The sequence below is a fragment of the Anabrus simplex genome, chromosome 3 (genome assembly GCF_040414725.1).
Source record: "Anabrus simplex isolate iqAnaSimp1 chromosome 3, ASM4041472v1, whole genome shotgun sequence".
NCBI lineage: Eukaryota > Metazoa > Arthropoda > Insecta > Orthoptera > Tettigoniidae > Anabrus > Anabrus simplex.
The window spans coordinates 441647119-441669717 of NC_090267.1; the positions used below are offsets into that span (position 1 = coordinate 441647119).

Genomic DNA, 22599 nt, shown 5'->3' on the forward strand with positions numbered 1-22599 from the left:
TAACATTATTATGTATGTATTTATTAATTGAAGATAAAACATTTTCGATTCTTTCAACCTACCACCAGTGTGCCATTATCGAATCAGATAAGACAGACGTGATCATGACATATCCGAAGAACAGAGCAAATCGTGTGTCCGCTGACTACGTAAACCTACTATGCTATGTTCCTCAGCTCCATTTGTGCTTGTACCGGTTGTCACTGGACCGGTAGCGTGTCACCGCGGAGCCATGCTCCTCAGCTGGACCGGTCTGTCACTGCTCACTGGACCGGCAGCGTGTCACCGCTCTCTGCATGCTATGCCATGCTCCTCAGCTCCATATGTGGTTGGACCGGTTTGTCACTGGACCGGCAACGTGTCACTGCTCCAGTCGTGTCACATACATTATATCTGGACCGTCACACCTCTACTACGAGATGTGAAAAATATCTTTGTTGGAACTCTTTGCTCTTGTGGATATCTCTTCACCGTTGTTATTCTTTGATTTATTGACGTTTGAGTTGAATTTTTGAAGTGTTAAAATGACGTGACTGCGGCAGTAAACATGCATTTCTATTTCCCTTTCGTTTGTGGGTAATGTAGATCCTTTGAAATGATACATCCGATATAAAGGGATGAAAAAATATGTATAATCTACAGTATGCAGGAAAGAGATAATCCACTGAGGGAATTAAATCAAGAGGAGGATTGCCCCAAGTAAGGTTATAGCTAAAGGGATCTTATTCATTATATATTCATCGATGCGAATTAAAGCAAATTGAAGAGTATAGATGTCTGTAAATATATGTTTCGTTGAGATTTACTCATATGGGAATTGTTGTTCTGTATGAATAGGTTATACTACTAGAAAATACAGTCAATTTATTTTTACTTATCCCTTTACATGTCTTTTCCAGTATAACTGCAAAGGAAGAGACCGCAATTGAATTAGAGACGCGTTGCATTCGTTTAATACAGGAGGTAAGCAAATATCTGTGAACCTTTAAAAACAAATAACGTAGTTAATGGATAATTACTTTGAAGGCAAGGCTTCAAGTTGATGGGAATTAAATAAATGCATGCTGTATTAGATTTTCCCTACCTATTTAGAAAACGAGTTGATCTCTCTAGTTAGTGCAGAATTTGATCAGAATTTAGTATGACTACCGTGGTTCAAATCTTGGTCAATTCATGAGAGATTAGACAGGCTATGAAATCATTTGGATAGGTCCTTGCCTATGATCATATTATCAACAGCCATGCATATAGACAAGGTGCGCGGACTATACAAGCTAGCTTATAGTATTATCTGCGCACTTTTTAGTGATAGATTTACACCCTAGTGCTGAAGCGGTCGACTTTGGTTATCTTCGAGATTCGTATTGGCAACCTTTGAAACACAAACTAAGAACCGCTTATCATCGCTGTGCGCCATCTGGCGTACACTTTAAGTACTCGTACTGTTGTTGTTTACACAGCAAAGCTAAACTATAGAATTCATGCTAGGAACACTTTTCGCAACGGGAAAAGTTATATAGTATAAAATATTGTGTGTGTGACACAGTTGTTTGCTTAAAATAATAAAGGTTTATAAAATTCATATCGATCGATCATATTATCGATTCAATTCAGATTTCATTTCCATTCAGTTGGCAGTATTAACGGAACCCTTCTTACTTCTCCAACGAGTACAAAAATCTATCACTAAAAAGTGCGCGGATAATAGGCCTACTTACTTTTGATTTCGTACATCGTCTGTTTTCAAATACAATAAACCTTAACACTGTTTTAATAATAACAATAACAACAACAATAATAATAATAATAATAATAATAATAATAATAATAATAATAATAATAATAATGATAATAATAATAATAATAATAATAATAATAATAATAATAATAATGATAATAATAATAATGTTACTTGCTTTACGTCCCACTAACTACCTTAACGGTTTTCGGAGACGCCGAGGTGCCGCAATTTAGTCCTGCAGGAATTCTTTTACGTGCCAGTAAATCTACCGACACGAGGCTGACGTATTTGAGCACCTTCAGGATCGAACCTGCCAAGTTGGGGTCAGAAGGCCAGCGCCTCTCAACCGTCTGAGCCACTCAGCCTGGCTAAGACTGTTTTAACAGATTGTATAATTAATCATTATGTTGAGTAAAACTTTCCAAATGAAAATGAAAATCTACAGCCTGTTTCCAGTCATTCGACCGGCTCAGGAATGGAATGAATGAAGCCCCATCTAGCAGCGAGGATAGAAACTGTGCCGGCTGACGAAGCCTGTTGCACCACTCTGGGGCAATGATTAATGAATGACAGATGAAATGAAATCATATTGGAGAGTGTTGCTGGAATGAAAGATGACAGGGAAAAGTGGAGTACCCGGAGAAAAATCTGTCCCCCCTCCTCTTTGTCCAGCACAAATTTCACATAGAGTGGGGATTTGAACCACGGAACCCAGCGGTGAGAGGCCGGCGCGGCGCCACCTGAGACATGGAGGCTTAAAACGTGCCAAATAATAAGACAATATCTGTCCTTCAAGTCGTCACTCCTATCTGCCGACTGCATCTTCAGATAGGACCACTGAAGATTATGCAGTTATAAGTAAACTGCAAAAACCAATAGCAGCACAATAATGAGGCATACTAGGCAAAATGAGGAATAAGGTAGTTTGCCATTGCTTTCCCCATTGAGCCAGAAAGTGCCATTGCAGCATGGCTGACCTTATGAGTATGGTAGTACCTTTCACAATATCCATACTCTTAAAGTCATTACTCAGCACCACCCATACTTCAACATCTTCTCTACTTACTGTTGTAAATGAGACTGTGACTTCAGTGGAAGCAACATTTTGTTATGACTTGTATCAAGAGGGGTGCTAGAATACTGCATCCATCAAGAAATAGCTACAGGTGGTAACGAGGCACTATACAATCGTATAATGGTTTGCTTTTGTTCAGACATTGAATTGTGAGAACTTCCCAACGGCTGTTTCCTCCGAGTCTTATCTTCAATATTGGTATTCTTATAGTCACACTTCGAGGGGACCAAAGTATGACCCTGGAAATGTAACACACATGACCATAGAATTGAAATAAGTTGTCTGATGACCATTTTACTGAACACAACTTTTAAGCATGTTTTGTTACCTATACTGATATAAAGAGGGGAATTTAGTGAGTTTGTATATGGAAACTTCTATGTTCTACCTGCTTCCATTGCTGGTGTCCTGTCTGACAGCTTCTGACTTGAACTGACCTCTCTAGGACCCCAAGAGCAATCTGTGTTGATTGGAACAAACCAGAAAATCGCCAGACTGTGTGCTCCAGCTAGCATTGCTGCCACATCAAAGCAATGTGTTAAAATGCATTTGTAATATTTTTTGATAGTATATTTGCAATTTCTTTAGCCTTTATATCAGTTTGCTAAAACCAGCTCCGTGGATATACTATTTACTAGAGACAGCTGCCAACTATTGGTTGTGCCAACAAACCTGAACATTTTACATACATACAGTCATAATAGTCCAGTATAACTGCAAAGGAAGACTATTATTACTCAGTCTAATGATGGAGATGTGTCTGTATTGAATAGGAGGACATATTATATTTCTTTTGTAAAGTGAAAACTGTCAATAAGGAATGATTCTAATATCTTGTAAACCTGAACATTGTAAACAAATCACCAACATTTAAAACTAAAAGCAATAAATCATCAGAAGTACCCATTCAAAGACGACGTAATGAGGATTAGTAGCAAAGGTACTTAAAACGCACCGAGCGAGCTGGCCATACAGTTAGGTTCCCGCAGCTGTGAGCTTGCATTCAGGAGGTAGTGAGTTTGAACCCCACTGTTGGCAGCCCTGCAGATGGTTTTCCGCGGTTTCTCATTTTCACAGGACCCTCTGTGGGTGGGGGACGCAGACGAAAAATACACCTACGGTATCCCCTGCCTGTCGTGAGAGGTGACTAAAAGGGGCAACCAAGGGATGATCAAATTAGAACCATGAAACTACTTTTGATTAGTAGCATCATGTGGGGAACACCATGGGTCGCATTTACTTGTGAGTTGTACCACTATATTAGGTACGAAATAGGTTTGTGATTAGTAGCAGCAGAGAGTGGTTCATCTGTGGGTTTCCAGTATCCGTGAGTTTTACCCATGTGAGCAACACCGCGGGTCTGGGCATTGCCTGTGAGTTGTACCACTATATGAGCGACACCATGGGTCTGCGTTGCCTGTGATTAGTACCCACTATGTGAGGAACACCACGGTAATACCAGCGCCCATGACTAGTACACCTAGGTGAGGAACATCATCGGTTTGCTTTGGCTATGAGTGGCGCCAGTGTGTGAGAAACGCCATAGGTCTGTGTTACCTGTATGACGTACAATACTTGTGAGTAGTACCATAATGTTTGGAACACCGTGAGTTTACGCTACCTTTGATTAGTACCACAACTTGAGAAATACCATGGTTCTACTTTACTAGCAACATGTACCATTATGAGGGGCCATTGATCTGGAGTTTGGACCCCTTTAGAATACAAGCATCATCATCATCATCATCATCATCATCATCATCATCATCATCAGGATTGTACTTTTGAAGTGGTCCTTTGGTCGGTAACGCTGTTTCTTTATGGTAGTTTTTGGGTGGGATCCACTGATTGTTTTGATTCATATCCATCCATTCATCCTTCATGCCATTTTTTAAATTTTGGTTAGTGGATGATTTATAACTTTTGTTTTGTCATTTCATTTCATACCATCAGGGGCCAATGACCTAGATGTTAGGCCCCTTAAAATAAGCGTCATCGTCATTTTCACGGGAAAATTCTTGTGCTGTACTTTAGTTAAGGCCACGACTGCTTCCTTCCTACTCCTAGCCCATCATCGCCATAAGACCTGTCTGTGTTGGTGTAATGTAAAGCAAATCATAAAAAGAATTTAAGAACTTGAAACTCAGTCATCACTCCCTCTTGTTGGAAAATAAGTCTTATCACTTTTGAGTTATGATTGTCAGTTTGGCACATAAATTACTTTTCACATGATGATATTCCATTGGCCCTCAATCTTTTTTCTTTCGTAGTGTTTCTAAGGAAAGTAATTATCCTTTTGAGCATTGAAAAACATCAGTTTCTTGGCTGAATAGTCAGTGTTGTGGCCTTCAGTTCAGAGGGCCCCGAGTTTGATGTTGAGTGAGACTTAGCCATTTCAGAACTTAAACAGTCTCCTCAAAAGTATTGCCAATTTCTTCTTCTAGAATTGCACAAACTTCTATCAGCTAAGGCAGGGCATAGAATACTAGAAGCTCTCCCTTCTACTGTCTTTTTTTGAGAAATCATTGTGTGAATTATTCAGCTGAAGTAGGCCCAATTAGAGTTGAAACATATACTGATTGTGAATGTCGTAAGTTATATATTGTGTTGAATAGATGGATGAGTTTTTGTAATTTTTTAAATAAGAAATTTTGCCTAACTATATTGAAAGTCAATATGGATCAATCCATGAAGTTTATCACCTATAATTGAAAACGCCTACAACAGTACCCTTGGAACAAGATCAGGGAATGTCTGGAAGACCTCAGGATAGGTGTCCAACAAGGAAGTGCCCTATCATCACTCTAGTGTGTAATAGTAATGGACAAGATTATAATGCCTATCAAGAAAATGGACAATATATTGAATGCCCTGATACTTGCAGCTGATGTGCTGTTATGCAGAGAAGTAGAAGCTGAAGTACAGAATTTTTTTTTTGACTGAATCGAACAATACGTTCAATAACTTTGAGCTGAAGATGACTAAAAGAAAGACCATAGAAATGACCATCAGCGTGGAAGGAACAAATTCAACTTCTTTTTGGAAGAAACAAAGTTGCCTTCTAACTTGATTTTAAAAGTTTGATGCGTTTTGTGTCCCACTGAGTATTTCCTGCTTGACAGTGTTGTCGTCCTTGTGCTTTCGATGTACTTGAAGTGAGAAACTTTTAAAATCAATTTAGAAGGTTCTTTGTGAGTCCACTATTTTGTGACAGACTGTCTAATTAATAATAATAGTGCCTAGTTTCTGGCTGAATAGTCAGTGTAGTGACCTTCGGTTCAGAGGGCCCCAAGTTTGATTCTTGGCCAGGTTGGGGATTTTAACTTTGTTCGTAACATGGGTGTCTGCATTTTTAATACATATCTTCATTTACATACCACACGTCACACCCCTTTGTACAAACCACCACAGAAACACCCAATAATGAACATATCCTTACACATAGGGTTGGCATCAAAACAGCATCCACCGAGCTCGATAGCTGCAGTCGCTTAAGTGCGGCCAGTATCCAGTATTCGGGAGATAGTAGGTTCGAACCCCACTGTCGGCAGCCCTGAAAATGGTTTTCCGTGGTTTCCCATTTTCACACCAGGCAAATGCTGGGGCTGTACCTTAATTAAGGCCACGGCCGCTTCCTTCCCACTCCCAGCCCTTCCCTGTCCCATCGTCGCCGTAAGACCTATCTGTGTCGGCGCGACGCAAAAAAAAAAACAAAAAAAAAAAAAAAAAAAAAAAAAACATCCGGCCATAAAAATGTGCTAAATCTATACTGAATTCCATATAATTGAGAGAAGGTCGGGAAGTAGTAGTGCAAATTTAAACTATTGTTTCACAGTTGTTGGTGAAACGTACCTGTGTTGAGTTCAGGGAGCGACACCATGCTGAATTTGTATCAGCCAGTAACAGTGTTCCTTCGCCTGCCTGTTTTGGAAAATATGTATAAAGAAAGTAACACTTTCAAATTCTTCTTCTTTAGCATTTATTATCTCACTCTGAGGTAGGGTCTTCTACTTTAGCTCTATGTTGCCATTTGGTATGCTCATGGGCCTGATCTCATTGTAGGCCTGTAATCTTGAGATCATTGTGCAGGGTACAAAACCACCATTGGCTTGGTCTTCCTGCTGATCCTTTATCGTCAACTTGCAGTGCAAAATTCCTCTTTGCCACAGTTGATTCCTCTTTTCAAAGTATGTGATTGTACCAGCACGGAAGGCTTTCCATCATCATCTCTGTATTTGAAGTCGCTGCATATTGCACGTGTACTTCGTTTATCACTTGATCAAGAAGTGTCAGGCCAGATGTCCACTGTAGCATCTCCCCCCCTTCATCACAGCAAATCGCACTGTAGAGAGTTACTGGACAGATGACAGAGTGGTATATTTTTTATTTAAGCTGGTCTGGAAATCTCAGAGTACAGCAATCATGGTCCCCCATTTAAGCCAAGCATTGGGTATGTGTTTGGCTATTTCTGGCTTAAGGGTCCTGTCCTCAGCAATTGTCGAGCCAAGATATTTAAAATCTCAGTTTTCTGGAAGTCAGTACCATTGATGTTAATGGTACCCCTTTTGTTCAAGTCTGTGGTTAAATATTCTTTTCTTTGAATTCAGGTGCAGGCCAAACTCATTGAGGCAGTTTTTCCATATTTGTACTTGTACAGTACTGTACTGTACTTGCTCTCAATGGCCATCAATATATCATCAGCATACAGCACAGTCCAGGATACAGGTCTCTGGAGATCTTCACTAATTGCATCTTCAATTGAATCAGTCGGAGCAAAAAGGCATTATGTCAAAATATGCCATTTTTTTCCTAAATTTGAGATTGAACGCATTGAACACTGGAGAAAAGAATTATGTCAGGCCTCTCCTTGTACTAGAAATCATTGTTTATAACTTTGCATGCTGTGGAGAAAAGCATTATGTCATTGACAACTTACCTTTTGAGTGCTGTACTTTGATCTTTTCTTTAGTTTGGCGACACTAGTGTTTCCTGCGCCCCTTACGACTTTTCTTCTCTGTAATGAAAACTGGAACTATGCTTCCTTTGTTCTTCTTCTGAGGACTTGCTGGATCTCTCCTGCATCTTCCAAACAGTTCAGATATTTCAGTGACAAACCAGGATTAGTAGAAGCTTCAGTTTTCATAGATTCTCCTGTAATAAACATACATTTCTTCTAGGGATATGTGTATGCCTTCCTTCTTTATGTTATTTCAGCTGATGATGACCTCTAGGCTAGGTCGAAACATGTCCTATGTAGCTTTTTAGACAGTCTTATTCTGTTCCAACCCGACAGCATTAAGGTTACGAGGCCTGCAGAGTCTTCAGTTTCACACCCTTCATGGCCCTTCCCTTTCTTTTACCAATGCCTTCATTTTTTGAATGATTCCTTTTCCTCTTTCTTCTCTGGTCCTCACCACTGTTTTGCTCTTCTCCACACTGATTTTCATACCATATTTTTTAAATATTGTCATTTATTGGATTTATTGGAGATCTAAATGTGCAAGTTGGGGTAGACAGACTTGGGTACGAGAACATCATTGGTCCACATGGATTTGGACAAAGGAACCCAGAAGGAGAACAACTATTAGATCTGTGCAAAAGAAATGATCTTATAATCAAAAATACATTCTTCAAAAAAAGAGACAGTCGCAGAATAACAAGGTACAGTTGGGATGGCTAGTATAGAACATTGATTGACTACGTAATCACAAATAAAGATGGTGGCAGGTACATCACAGATGTAAAGGTCATCCCTAGTGAAAGCATGGACAGTGACCACAGATTGTTGGTAGTAGACTTCAAACATAAGGCAAAAGAAACGCAGAAACTTATTACGAAAAAACCAAGGGTTAAAACTTGGAAGTTGCAAGAAGTCCAAATAAAGGAAGAATACAAACTAAGGATTCAACAGAGTTTGCCTAAGTGTGAAGTAACCAGCGTTAATGAAGAATGGAAGGCCTTCAAAGACACCTTTGTGGGAGAAGCCAAAAATCTATGTGGAGTTACAAGTTCTATCAAAAGAAAAAAGGAGACACCATGGTGGAATGATAGAGTGAAAACAGTGGTGAAAGAAAGAAACCAAATAAAGAAGGCACTGGACAAGGAAAAACAAAAACAGGGACAAGAACGAAATGAACAAGAAATACAAAGACTTCAAGGAGTATACAGGAACAAGAAACTTGCTGTAAAGAACATTGGAAGGGAAGAAAAAGAGAAGAAATGGAATGAGTTTGCAGACAAACTGGAAGAGGACAGTAGAGGAAATATGAAATTGCTATACAGAGTAGTGAAAAACAAGCGAAGGGATCAAGAGACCATAAAAGCAATAGAACGTGATGATGGAACTCTGGCACAAGAAGAGGGAGAAATTAAACAAGAACTCAAGATCTATTTCGAAAAGCTGCTGAATGGAGATACAGAAAACGTAACAACGGATAAGGAGAGCCAAGCCGAGGAACCACAACTGAACCACCAATTACATGGCTTGAGGTTGAAAATGCGCTCAAGAGCATGAAGAAAGGAAAGGCAGTGGGCATAGACGAACTAAGTGCAGATATGCTGAAAGCAGCAGGAATTCCAGGAATCCAGTAGCTCTACAGACTGCTTAACAAGATATGGGAGGAAAATACTATTCCTGAGGACTGGAAGATGGGCATCATTGTACCTCTGTTCAAGAAAGGAAGCAGACGAAAATGTACTAATTACCGTGGTATCACACTACTGTCTCATGTCCTGAAAATATTGGAAAAAATAATAGAGACCAGAATCAGAGATATTGTTGAACCAATTTTGGAAGAAGAGCAGTATGGTTTCAGACCAGGTAGGTCAACTACAGACCTTATATTTGCAATTAGGATGCTAATGGAAAAATACTGGGAGAAGAACAAGCCTTTATTTTTAATATTTTTGGACATTGAGAAAGCATACGATAGTGTACCAAGGGAAAGAATTTGTCAATGCATGAAAGAACTTCAAGTGCGAGACAGCCTTATAGACAAAGTGAAAATGTTGTATAGTGGAAACAGAAGATGTATTCAAGTAGGATGTGGTTTGTCGTACTGGTTTGAAACAAAGAGAGGAGTGCAGCAGGGCAGCTCATTGTCACCACTTCTATTTATTATTGTAATGGATGTAGTAATGAAATCTATTAAAAGGAAAGAACATGGAGATATCAAAGCCTTCACATTTGCAGATGATGTTGCGATCTGGAGTGACTCAGAAGAGGAATTGGGAGAGAGAATACAAAGCTGGAATAAGGAGTTTAAGAAATATGGTTTAAACATCAGCAAGACCAAGACGGTGGTGATGAAAGTGTATGGGGAAGGAGCAGAACCAATAGTCATGTTAAATGAAGCTCAACTGGACAGCGTTCCAGTTTTCAAATACTTGGGTAGCGTTATATCAAATGACAACGTAGCAAAACATGAGGTGAACAATCGAATCAATAAGGCAACACAATTTTACCACCAGGTAAGACACCTGCTGTGGGATGAGCAAATACCCATGAAAACAAAAATGACATTGTACAAGTCCTATTATACACCAATTCTTACATACAGTCTCGAAACCACAACACTGACCAATAGAGATAATTCCAAACTTCAGGCAGCTGAAATGAAATTCCTATGCACTATGATCCAGAAAAACAGGAGAGACAAGATTAGGAATGAGAAAATTAGAGAAGAAGTAGGAATAGATGATTCTCTCCTCAATAAGATTCAGATATCAAGACTGAAGTGGTTTGGTCACATGAAGAGGATGCCAGTAAACAGAACTGCAAGGAAGGAATTTGACAGAAAGGTAGAAGGAAGACGACCCTTGGGAAGGCCACGAAGGAAATGGATAGATTTAGTTAAGAGCGATGTACTGCTGAGAGGTCATGATTGGGACAAGTTGGTGGAGGAAGAATGGTACAAGGATAGGATGAGATGGAGGAGGCTCATATACCACACCCGGGAAACTGGAGATGGTTTAGGATGATGATGATGATGATGGATTTGCACTTCAGTATTGTTGACTCCCCAGATCACTATGTCATCTGCAAACAACAATGTTTTCATATCCCCATCCATATCTTGCCTTTTTTTCCTTTAGAATTTCATCCTTAACTATTATAAACATAAGTGGAGACAATATACTTCCCTGTCTTAGTCCAATTTGGTTTCTAAACCAATCTGTTCTCCCCACTGGTGTGTGGACACAGTTCGAATAATTCTTATACGGTACATTGCTTTCACTAGTTCCTTTGATTGCCTTCCACATTCTTTTCTCTCCAGGGTTTCCCCCACTGTTTCTCTATTAACAGTATCGTATACCTTCTCTAGATCAAGGAATATCATCACCAGATCTTTTCCATGTTCCCACTGTTTTTTCATCAGTAATCTCATGGTGAATATAGGGTCTATTATTGACCTGCCCTGTCAAAATTCTCTCCTTCCAAATTTCTTTCCACCCTTCCTCTCATCCTCCTTTTTATTATTTCCAATATTTTGGCTACTTGTGACAACAGTGTAATTCCTCGATAATTGTCATGTACCTTCCTGTCACCTTCTTAAATACTGGTATTATTACATCTTTACATCAATCCTCAGGTTCTTGCTTTTTCTTCCATATACACCTTAGCAGCTTATATAATCAATGTAGACCAATAGGTCCTGTTGCCTTTATCATTTCCACACATATTTCATCCATTTCTGCTGCTTTTCCTGTTTTCGTTAGTTTAACAGCCATTTCCACCTCTGCCATTGCAATATCACTCTCCATTTCTGGATCATAATAATAATAATAGTATTGCAACCAAATGGTCATGATATATACACTTAAATACACTTAGATGTATATCACTAATAGTGATAATATGCAGTCAATGCTTGCAAAACATGATCAGTTATTTACACAGTTGTGTCAAGCTTCCTTTTCTATGGACACATTCGATAGCATGGTATATGCCGCATCGTTGGTCACAGAAGACACATACGCAACCCGGTCCTGACTTGTGAAATTTCATGGTTCTGCACACCTTATGGTGGAACCCGTGTACGGCAAACCTGGTCACTGTATGCCTCAGGTCATATCCACCACGTGTCCAGTCCCTGTTTAACATCGCATCAGTTGAGTAAAACTCGTCCCATATCATAGCCCTCTTTGCTTGCAGTTCTTGTAGCAGCTCTCTGTAACTCCTTGTCGCTGAGAGTAACAATCTAAGTCTTATGTCTTCAATGAAGTACGTCTCCTTTGCCAGAACGTATACTAGCCTTGATAATGTATATTTAGAAACGCATAAAACTCTCTTCAAGAATCTAGCCTTCAAACTTTCCAGCTCTTGCAGTTGTCTTTTTGAGAGGTGTTCCCATATTAGCTCTAGACCATATATGGCTGTTGGAACAACTTTCGTATTAAACAGAGCCATGGCTGTCTCCAAGGATAGCTGTGGAAGATGTTTGATATCACTAATGCTTCGTATAGCTGCGATGATTCTCTCCTTTAGGTGTATTGTGAATGTTGTTCCTGTTACCTGTATTGTGATCCCTAGATATTTGTACTGGTTACTAATTCGCAATTTTTGTCCTTTACACAGGATGTAATCGCCTCTAGATAATTTTCCTCCCCTCCTAAAAACAACCAATTCTGTTTTGTTTGCATTAAGGTCCATTTTATTATCTTCTGCCCATTCCAAAATTAAGTCCATGGCAACTTGTAGTTCCTCTTTACTCTCAGACGCAATAACCATGTCGTCCGCATATATGTACGCGTTAACCTTTCGTGTTTGCTTCTTAATTTCTTTTATTGCATCCTGTGTGAAGATGTTAAACAGCAGAGGGCTTAGTGGGTCCCCCTGTAATACCCCATTTGTCTGCCGAATCCATCTTGATGTGCAGAGATTGTCGCTTATTTGGATATAGTTCTCCGCAAGTATGTTGGCAACTAGTCTAGTGAGCCAGGTACGACCGATGATTTCCTCTAGTTTTCTAACAAGTTTCTGTCTATCTACTGTATCAAAAGCCTTGGAGTAGTCAATAAATATTACGAACATTTTGCCTTGCTTTTCTCTGGTTGTTTCGTGAATATCTTGGAGGAGGCATTCCACTGCCATCAGAGTCGATCTCCCGGCTCTAAATCCGAACTGTTCGTCAGGGAGAAGCGGGTCTGCTATTCTATTGATTCTCTGGGTTATCAGTTTGGTTAGAATCTTAAAAGCTGCTGATTCAAGAGCCACTCCGCGATATGATTCCGGTTTGTTTACTTCTCCTTTCCCTTTGTATAGCATCTTAACGACTGATTTTCTCCATACATTTGGAATGTTTCCTGTTTCCAGACACTTGTTCATCAGCTCTAGCCATACTGTTTCTAGGTAAGGGAGAGATGTCTTCAGAAATTCGTTGTAGAGGCTATCTGAGCCTGCCGCCTTGTTAGATTTTGCACTTGAGATTACTTTCCTTACTTCTTCCTGAGTGAAAGGACTGCATGGTTTAACTTCTCCTTCCATTGTAGGTGTTAAGCCCCGTTTACATAGTATATTTTCCATGTATACCTCCCAGATCTCCATTGGTATGTCTGCTGGGAATCTTGGTTGGCGCGGGCGCACTGCTTTGTACGGGTTTTCCTTGATTTCCTTCATTAGCGCCTGATATTGAGCTTCTATGTAACTGGCTTTCTTATCCTTTAAAAGAGTTTTATATGACTTTCTAGCGGCTTGATATTCTGCTAGTGGACGACGTCCATACTTTGTCTGGCTACTCGCATTTTCTTCAAAGTTGCCTGTCTTACTTGGAAGCACTCACTGTCGAACCATTCTTTGGCTTTGCGATTACCATTCCACGATTCGGTCGCTTCTTTTATGTAGTCCTCTATGAGAAGTGCCGCTTCATCGATCTTTCCTGCTCTGATTTCTTGGAGCATATGCTCAGTTTCATTAATTTCATAATAAATATAGGGTCTATTGTTGACCTGCCATGTCGAAATCCATACTGCTCTTTTTCTAAATTTCTTTCCACCCTTCCTCTCATCCTCCTTTCTATTATTCTCTCCAATATTTTGCAGGAAAGAAATTGAAATTATTTAAACATTTTGGAAAAATAAATCCAAACCACAAAGGCTTATAATTTCAAAGAAATTACATTCCAGTTGTTTATGCTTTAGTGGAAAGGCAGTAATGGCGTCCCTCATCTAATGTTAATTGATGAGAACTATACACTTCTCTAGAAAATGTAATCTTGCTGTTGCGCTTGTCATATTTGATATTTCATATTTTCCTAGGCCCTAAGTTGCATCATTTTAAATTTTTATATGAATTGTGATTCATCTGGGTGCATATAAAGGGAGACAACCCAGTTTAGGTTAAAATTATTACTTAAGAAACATTGAAAGGAATAGATAGAAATTGTAACGGTACATCTATTATTTTAATGTAAAATTAAAAGCAGGATTGAAGAATTATGTGACTGTTGATATTATGATCATAGTTTACATAGAATCTGAACCACAAAAACTTATCATTTCCAAAAGCCTACATAAAAACTGCTGATGCCTTAGGGGAAAGCCAGTAATGGCATCCCTCATCTAATGATAATTGATGAGAACTATACACCCCCTATATATCCTTCTGCAAAATTAAATCTCTTGTCAAATTTGATATTACATTTTTTTCTAGGCCATGTTGCATCTCTTTACATTTTTGTATGGATTATGGTTCATCTTGAAGCATTAAAATTAATACATTGCTGTATAGTGGTTTGTACTACTTATGACAATTTTCTTTTCCAGTTTCTTTTGAGCTATGGATTTGAGTTGTCTGCCGAGTCATTCATAAAGGAGTGTGTGCAACAAGAGTTTGCTGTACCAGAACCTCCTGTAGTCTACAAGGAAAGAATCAAGAGAAAACATGTTCATCTTATTCTAGAACATTTTGCCAGCAATGATGATATGAGGTTTTATAATGTAAGTAGCTGATGTTTTATTGACTGATACCAACACCATACTACGAAAAATTTGAACAGCCCTTTACTATGGGGTATCTAAAGGAGGAGATATTAACAAATCTATCAGCATATGGGTTGTAAAACAAATCAATTTAATGTCAATGACAGCAGCTATTACTCTTGTCTGAGTATACTACATTCTCCTGCATAACTATCTGCTTTACACACAGTACGTTGTATATACAAACTTTTAGTAACCAAACAGGCTAATTTTTGCTTAAAACATGCACCTGCAGAAATTGCATCCAATGGTTGTATTTGGTGAAGCTGGCATCCTTGTTGTTTGATCTCTTCTGTTTACACCGTCTTTGTTCAAACAGTTCAACACTGGCAGAGATTGCACCTCAAGAAGAAGAAGAAGAAGAAGAAGGAGAAGAATGCCTTGTTCACCCAAAATATAAAATTGGGAGGTATTTCATCAATGATTGAAAATCTAAATTACAGTCCAGTAATTATTACTAAATAATAATAATAATAATAATAATAATAATAATAATAATAATAATAATAATAATAATAATAAAATTGATGCTGAAGTAAATGAGCCTTGGCAAGTACATCCCAGAAAGGCAACTATTAATTCCACCAATCAGTACTTTGTAATTTTTATTTATCATGCAACATGTTTTGCCGTCTTCAAGCACTTCCTCAGTGTGAGTTACAGATCATCATCATATTTTTTTCTTTGTTTAGTGAATCATTCATTTCAGTCCATGTAAGTTATTGTTGGTATTAATTATAATTAATTACCAGTATTGGACTGTAATTTAGATTATCAATCATAGATGAATTTGTGCAAAAATGCTTCCCAATTTGCATTTGTAGTTTTCAGGGAACAAAGCATACTGTCGTCTTCTTCTTGAGATGTCATCTTCTACCAAGGGTTGATGATTCTGGCATTTTGAACTAAGATTTAGTAACTTCTGCCTGCCAATCCCACAGATTTTCAAGTGATAATATTTGCCGTCTTCTGGGTTCACGATTCCTTCCTGTCTTATCATTGAGCATCAGTAGTTTATATTTGCCTGCATGATGTGACAAAGATATAAGTTCAGGGAAAGAAGAACCTCAGTTGTTTAATTCACCTCTTCCATCTCTTGGGTTTCTTGATTACTTTCAGTCCACAAGATGAGAAGCTTATAGCTTGTAACACCTCATTTTTACAGTCACACTGTGTTACAGTCCATTCCATATAGCAATGTTGGAAAGATAATACCATTTGGCAATGCAAATTCCAAGGTCAAGATCAGATTGCTTGCTACACAGTAGGTATGATTTTCATTCTGTTGAATATGCTTTATGCTTGTTCAACTCTACCCATGATTCTTGTCTGCATTCCCACTGTTCATTTAGATAGTATCCAAGGTATTTGTAAAGCAAATATTAAGAGGATATCTTTCATTTGTATATTTATCTGATAGAAATTTGGAGGATATTTTGATTTTTCTCAAAATAGTGGTTTGTAAGCCAAGTGAAGGACAGAATAATATATAATGTTACCATTGATGCTTTCACGGCCCGTACTTATAGACATGATATAGGCTTTTTGGGCTTATGCCTTGTCAAGAAAATAAGGTGAAATTCTTCACGTTTCGCAGAGAACTTTGCCCTGCATCTTCAGAAGAAAATCTCGACTGTTCACAAGGAAGACTCCTCCAAGAATGAAGTTTGAATTTAGACGTTAATGATAGAAGTGGAAGTGGTACGTTCATTCGTCACCAGGTGGCTCACTGTATGCAGTACAGCGCTACCATTTGAAGCGGAAGCTGATGGCACCATCAGAATCAGTCTGAGAGGGAGTCACTTAACAGGTGTACACACATTATGAAAGTATGACAATGACACAATCCTGGAATGAAACATCTGGTGATGAGGAATGTATGAATTTGGAAAACACCGAAATGAAATAACAATAGTGAAGGGACAGGGAAGGGAACTACCTTCGTAAATTCTTAATGGCCTGCAACCACATATTACTTAATTGATAGCCAGTGTCCCTGTTGAAATTGTTGGAATTTCTATGTATTTCCATAGTGTCCCGTATAATCCTGGACCTATAGTGTCTAGTGTAGATAAGAGCTTGAGCATCTCGGAACACGGTATCATGACCCGACGATAGGGCGTGTTCAGCTATTGCTGATTTGCCTGGCTGGTTGAGTTCGTTCATTTTCCTTGATACGGGTACCAATAGACCGGTATGTTTGGCCAATGTGTACTATGCCGCAAGTACAGGGAATTTTCTAAACCCCAGGATATAAAAGTGGGGACAATTTGTCCTTGGTTTTACCTAGACTGCAAGCAGTTTTAGTGATGGTGCCAAACACGGTTTTTATATTGTGTTTGCGGAGGACCTTGGCAATTCGATCTGTGGTGTTGTGAATGTAAGGCAGGTAGGCAGTTCCCTCCACTTCTTCCTTCTGTGAGCATTGCTCTAGGATGCAGGGCTCTATGAATCTGCACATCGCTGTAACCATTACCCTTGAACATGTTTTGAGTGTGTCCATCTCCTCCTGGATATTTGATGGCTCACAAATTCGTATCACCCTCTAGGTGAATGATATAGATGTTGATTCCCATAGGGAACTTAAAATATTTGTCCTGAATGAGTAAATTTATAATACCAATATAATGGTCTGTAATTGGACATTATAAATTTTCCAGTTAACTCATTCTTGGTTGCCTGCGTTTTGCCCTCATGTGCTAAGTTGGGCTCGTCAGTTGGGACTTTAGCACACCTCCCAAGACGCAAGGCCAGTGCATACCGTGGAGGCCACTGCATAGGCTACAGTGCATACCGTGGAGGCCACTGCATAGGTTACTTGAAGCCACCAGCAGTGCCAATGTACTATGAGAGCTATGTCTCATTTCCAAAAATTGATGCCTGCCTGGCCATCAGATGATATAGATATAGACAACCAAGAATGAGTTAGCTGGAAAATTTATAGTGTCCAATAACAGACCATTATATTGGCATTATAAATGTACTCATTCAGGACAAATATTTTAAGTTTCCTATGGGAATCAACATCTATATCATCTGATGGCCAGGCAGGCATCAATTTTTGGAAATGAGACATAGCTCTCGTAGTGCATTGGCACTGCTGGTGGCTTCAAGTAGCCTATGCAGTGGCCTCCACGGTATGCACTAGCCTTGCGTCTTGGGAGGTGTGCTAAGTCCCAACTGACGAGCCTAACTTAGCACACGAGGGCGAAACGCAGGCAACCAAGAATGAGTTAGCTGGAAAATTTATAATGTCCAATAACGGACCATTATATTGGTATTATTATCTCTTGGTGAATGTCGTGAGAATACCTTGTTTTTTTGCTGGATGGTAATGAAAATCTGCATGAAGATAGTGATTTGTGTGGGTAGGCTTACGATAGACGGTATGTCCTAAGGAGCCGTCTGGTTTCTTTTTTACTAGAACATCCAAGAAAGGAATTTAATTGAAGGATGTTGCTGATTTAGGTTGTTTAGAAATAGATGAAATTTCTCAGGACCTTCTGTCCAGACGACAAATGTATCAACAACATACCTCTACCAAATCATGGGTTTGACAGGCGCTGAAGCAATAGCCTCCTTCTCAAAATGCTCCATAAAGAAATTAGCCACTACAGGTGAAAGTGGACTTTCCATAGTCACTCCGTCTGCCTGTTCGTAAAAATTCCCACCCCACAAGAAATAGCTGGAAGTCATGCAGTGGTAAAATAGCTTAGTAATGTCCTCAGGGAACAGGTGTTCAATGTTCAGAGAGACGTGACCAAGTCAGTCAGCACTTTAGTGAACAAGGACTCCATATCAAAACTCACCAAAAGTGCATTAGGTTGAAGGGTTATGGTTGACAACTTATTGACAAAATACAGAGTGTCTCTAACGTATGATTCAGTACGTTCTATATGTGGCTGAAGCAACTTGTTTAGGTATTTGGCCAGAGCATATGTAGGAGAACCTATCACACAATAGGTCTGAGGGGAACGTTAAAGATTTATGTATGTAGTTCCGTTCCTTGTCCCTTCACTATTGTTATTTTGTTTCAGTGTTTTACAAATTCGTACGTTCCTTATCACCAAATGTTTCATTCCAGACTTGTGTCAATGTTGTACTTTCATAATGTGTGTACACCTGTTATGTGACTCCCTCTCAGACTGATTCTGATGGTGCCATCAGCTTCCGCTTCAAATGCTAGCACTGTACCACATACGGTGAGCCATCTGGTGACGAATGAACGTTTCAGTTCTATCATTAACGTCTAAATTCAAACTTCATTCTTGGAGAAGTCTTCCTCGTCAACAATCAGGATTTTCTTCTGAAGACGCGGAGCAAAGTTCTCTGCGAAACATAACAAATTTCACCCTATTTTCTTGACACGGCACAAGCCCTAAAAGCCTATATCATGTCTAGAATAATATATATTGATAAACCAGCCACTCAGAGAAACAGAATGGTGGTATAAATTTGTGTTATAGTAGCATGTCTTCATTAAACTGTATATATTACTTTTTTCTGTTCACAGGCTTGGGAATCTCTGATACCATTATCAATTCAACAGAAGCTGGAATATAAGAAGTTAACATTCTATCTCCATATACACTTTGCAGTCCTACCCTTACGATCACAAGAGAAGGATGCAGATGAAAATGAAAATGAAAAAAGTGATAAAGACGAAGACTATGTGTATATCAATGGAGATGCTGAAGAAAGTGAGGAGAAAACAGTGGACTTAAATGGTGACGTGGAGGTTAAAACTGAGAGTGGTAGTTTAAAAATGACTGTGGGGAAGGAAGAAAGACCATGTAGCATGGAGACTTTACGCCAGTTCTTAGAGACAAAAGGCACAGAGTTCAGTGCTGAGCCTGAATTTTTGCCGTACTATGCTTTGCCCTTCATTAATGATCCTACTACTCATCCATCTTTTCAGGAGCTTTTTACGGTACTGTATTGAATAGATCCATTTTCTCTTTCTTCTGTTCATAGATAACAATAATTCTCTATGTGACATTACTTAGACTTTAAGAACCTTGAGCGTGCATCAGTTTTTATTCCCATCATTGTATTCTTCCTTCCTTTACTTTTCCCATTTTCCTATCTGTTCATCAGTATCAGAGTTTTCATCTTTGAGATTGTTATATTTTGTATCATTTATTAAAATTGGTCATTATCCTTCTAGCTCGCTCTGTTGATTAGTAGTAGAGAGTCAACCTCTGGATTCCAAGATTGTGTATTCAGACATGCCACTGGTAGTCAAATTTTTGAAGGATCAAATGTAGTCCATTTGTCACTCCATGTAGTACGAAGTCAGCATGTAAAAGCTCTCCGTTGACACATTTGGCATTTACTCAGCAAATTGAATTAAAACTTCAGCCATAGTTTGCCCAACAAACATCCGTTTTTCTGGCATCTAGTAGAATAAAGCAAAACTTTGAAGTTGATGTGCAGGCAGGATAGAAAAATAAAATGCCTGCACACTGTTGCTATGGCCATATGATTACTGTATTAATGTTACTATTTTCTTTTCACGTAGGAGCGTGGTTGAACTCGTGTAGATATTTTTGTTTTCTTCTTCTCCCAAAATCTCCTCATCCTCTCACTGAGCATTTTCCTGTGTGATTTTGTCCAGCTGTTAGTGGTTCTGGTATTATCATCATAATCTTCATCATCATTATTTATCCTGGATGGGTTTAATGACAAAGTTCTTTCATGTCATCCCTCTATTGTTTGTTTTAGATATGCGGGAGTGTACAGTTGTCATACTTTATGGTATAGTACTAAATGAAAAATCTCTGCCGTTACTTCGTAACCACTGCTCTGTACATAATTCATAAGCCCTTAATGAATACATGTGAGTTTTTGGTTGCCATGTCCCCACATCGTGTTGATGTTTGTTAAGTGCCTCATGACGAGGGTTTGGTATTTTACAAGGTCTAGAAAAAGTGGTAGTAGCAACATATATCAAACCATTTATTGTAGAACCTTCATACCTCTACAGGTCTTCATTGTAATCCCTTGCAGCATGTTGCACTCAGTGTGTGGAAGATGCACCAGTAGCAGTGTCACCTTTGTTGTTGTCCACGATGGGGCGCCTTACTGCTTGAAGTACTTCATCTTGTACATGGAAGCTCTTTCCTCAGAGTGATTCCTTTAGTTTGGAGAACATATTGAAGTTGCAGGAATTAGTGTCAGTTGAACAGGGAGGATGCTCCTGGACCTTCCACCTTCCACTAATTTTCAAAATTTGTAAATTGCTTTTTAATTTTTATACCTCTTCGGCTCAATTAGAACTATCTGCATCGCACGAGAAGTCGCGGCAGCTTGTAGATACGGCACGAGTAACAGATACTACACTCTAAGCTACAAACATTCATTGTGATAGACAGTGTGGATTCTGTGAAACAGATGCCTGTTCACTATTAATTTGTTCATATGCAGTACTTATAATTATTGTAGGCTAAATGTATAACACTAAAGTGCAATTGCACTACCATTTTGAAGCTTCAGAACAGCACCTCATTTCGCAAGAGTAACCACGGATGGAACAGAAGTTTATTGTCAGTCCTTGAGAGTTGGGACAGGTGCTTGTGCGGCAGCCATGTTTAGCCCTCGCACCTCTTACCCCGCATCCACACGACTTCTCATCAGCATTTGTTGCTATATTTTCATCAAATTCAATATTTCCTCATCCTATTGCTTATTTCTTGGACAGTACTACAGAGAACATCCATTTGTCTAATTCAGTGGTCTACAAAATAATTTTAAAAAAATCAAAGAAAGGTGCTTTAACCTTCTTGTTGGTCATAGTACATTTACTACATTCTCTGACTTTTAACAAGAGCGCATTTTAGAGGAAACAAATCAGTGATACCTTTAGATTGTATTTGCCACTCTAATGGTTTAATTTAGTTATGTCCTGAGTAGTTCCTTGCATTCAAGAGTTTGCTCTGTTGTAGGAGAGAATGAAACCCGTTTATCTCTTTCTCGATTAGGAAGACTAGGTGTCTTTCACCGTCGATGCTCTTGTCTTGCTGACTAACTGTTGGTTGTCTGTAGAATGTGCTGCATTTAGAGTAATGTTACAATGTGTAATTTATTCGTAGAAGAAGGTGACTTGTCTGGTAAGTTATTTTAGTTATGACTCTTTCTTCATTTGTGTAGAGAACATCCACTGAAAAATGTATGAACTCTTGAGTAACCATTCGGGTAACAAAGCTAGCAGGAGCAAAACACTCATATAGTTTGTATTAGCAAATATGTGAAACACTTAAGCAGGGATGTAGCCATGGGGGGGGGGGGGGGACTTTGGTGATTAGTACAGAAACTGACAATGAACAAGTGAAAGTCAACTCAGTAGGTTGGCTCTTTTGAACATTCGCAGAGACATAATTGTAAAACAAACAGATCTCTTGAATCTATTTTCCAAGAAACCTCGAAAGTTGAATTTTAGATTGTAATCTGAACGCACCATTCACCGTAAAACTGTTCACCTTGATCATTTGTTCTGTATTTTAATGTAAAATTTTCTAGTGTACTGGTACTGCAATTCGAATATCAAGATAATTCACTTGCATAGTGTTCTTCTAATGATACTCATGAGTGCGCGCACCACACATGCATAAGCTCCTTCATTATGTTCTGTTATCATTTTGTATCTGTCACCCCTCCATCGGTCGAACCTGGCTACACTACTGCACTTTGGGCACAGTATTATACTAGTAATATAAAAAACAATCATTTTAATCACCAAGCTCAATAGCTGCAGTCGCTTAAGTGCAGCCAGTATCCAGTATTCAGGAGATCGTTGATTCGAACC

At 38.9% G+C, this 22599-nt stretch overlaps 1 protein-coding gene across 1 annotated transcript in view; it reads left to right on the plus strand.

Annotated features, from left to right (window-relative positions):
* Positions 1-558: 558 nt before the first annotated feature.
* The window catches only part of LOC136867415 (lisH domain-containing protein ARMC9), a 93423-nt gene continuing 71382 nt past the window's right edge, over positions 559-22599 (plus strand). Inside the window, exons 1-4 of the mRNA XM_067144613.2 lie at positions 559-699; positions 900-963; positions 14580-14753; positions 19309-19725. Coding sequence (XP_067000714.2) covers positions 644-699; positions 900-963; positions 14580-14753; positions 19309-19725 — 711 coding nt within the window. The 5' untranslated portion in view covers positions 559-643. The remainder of the gene's footprint in view (positions 700-899; positions 964-14579; positions 14754-19308; positions 19726-22599) is intronic.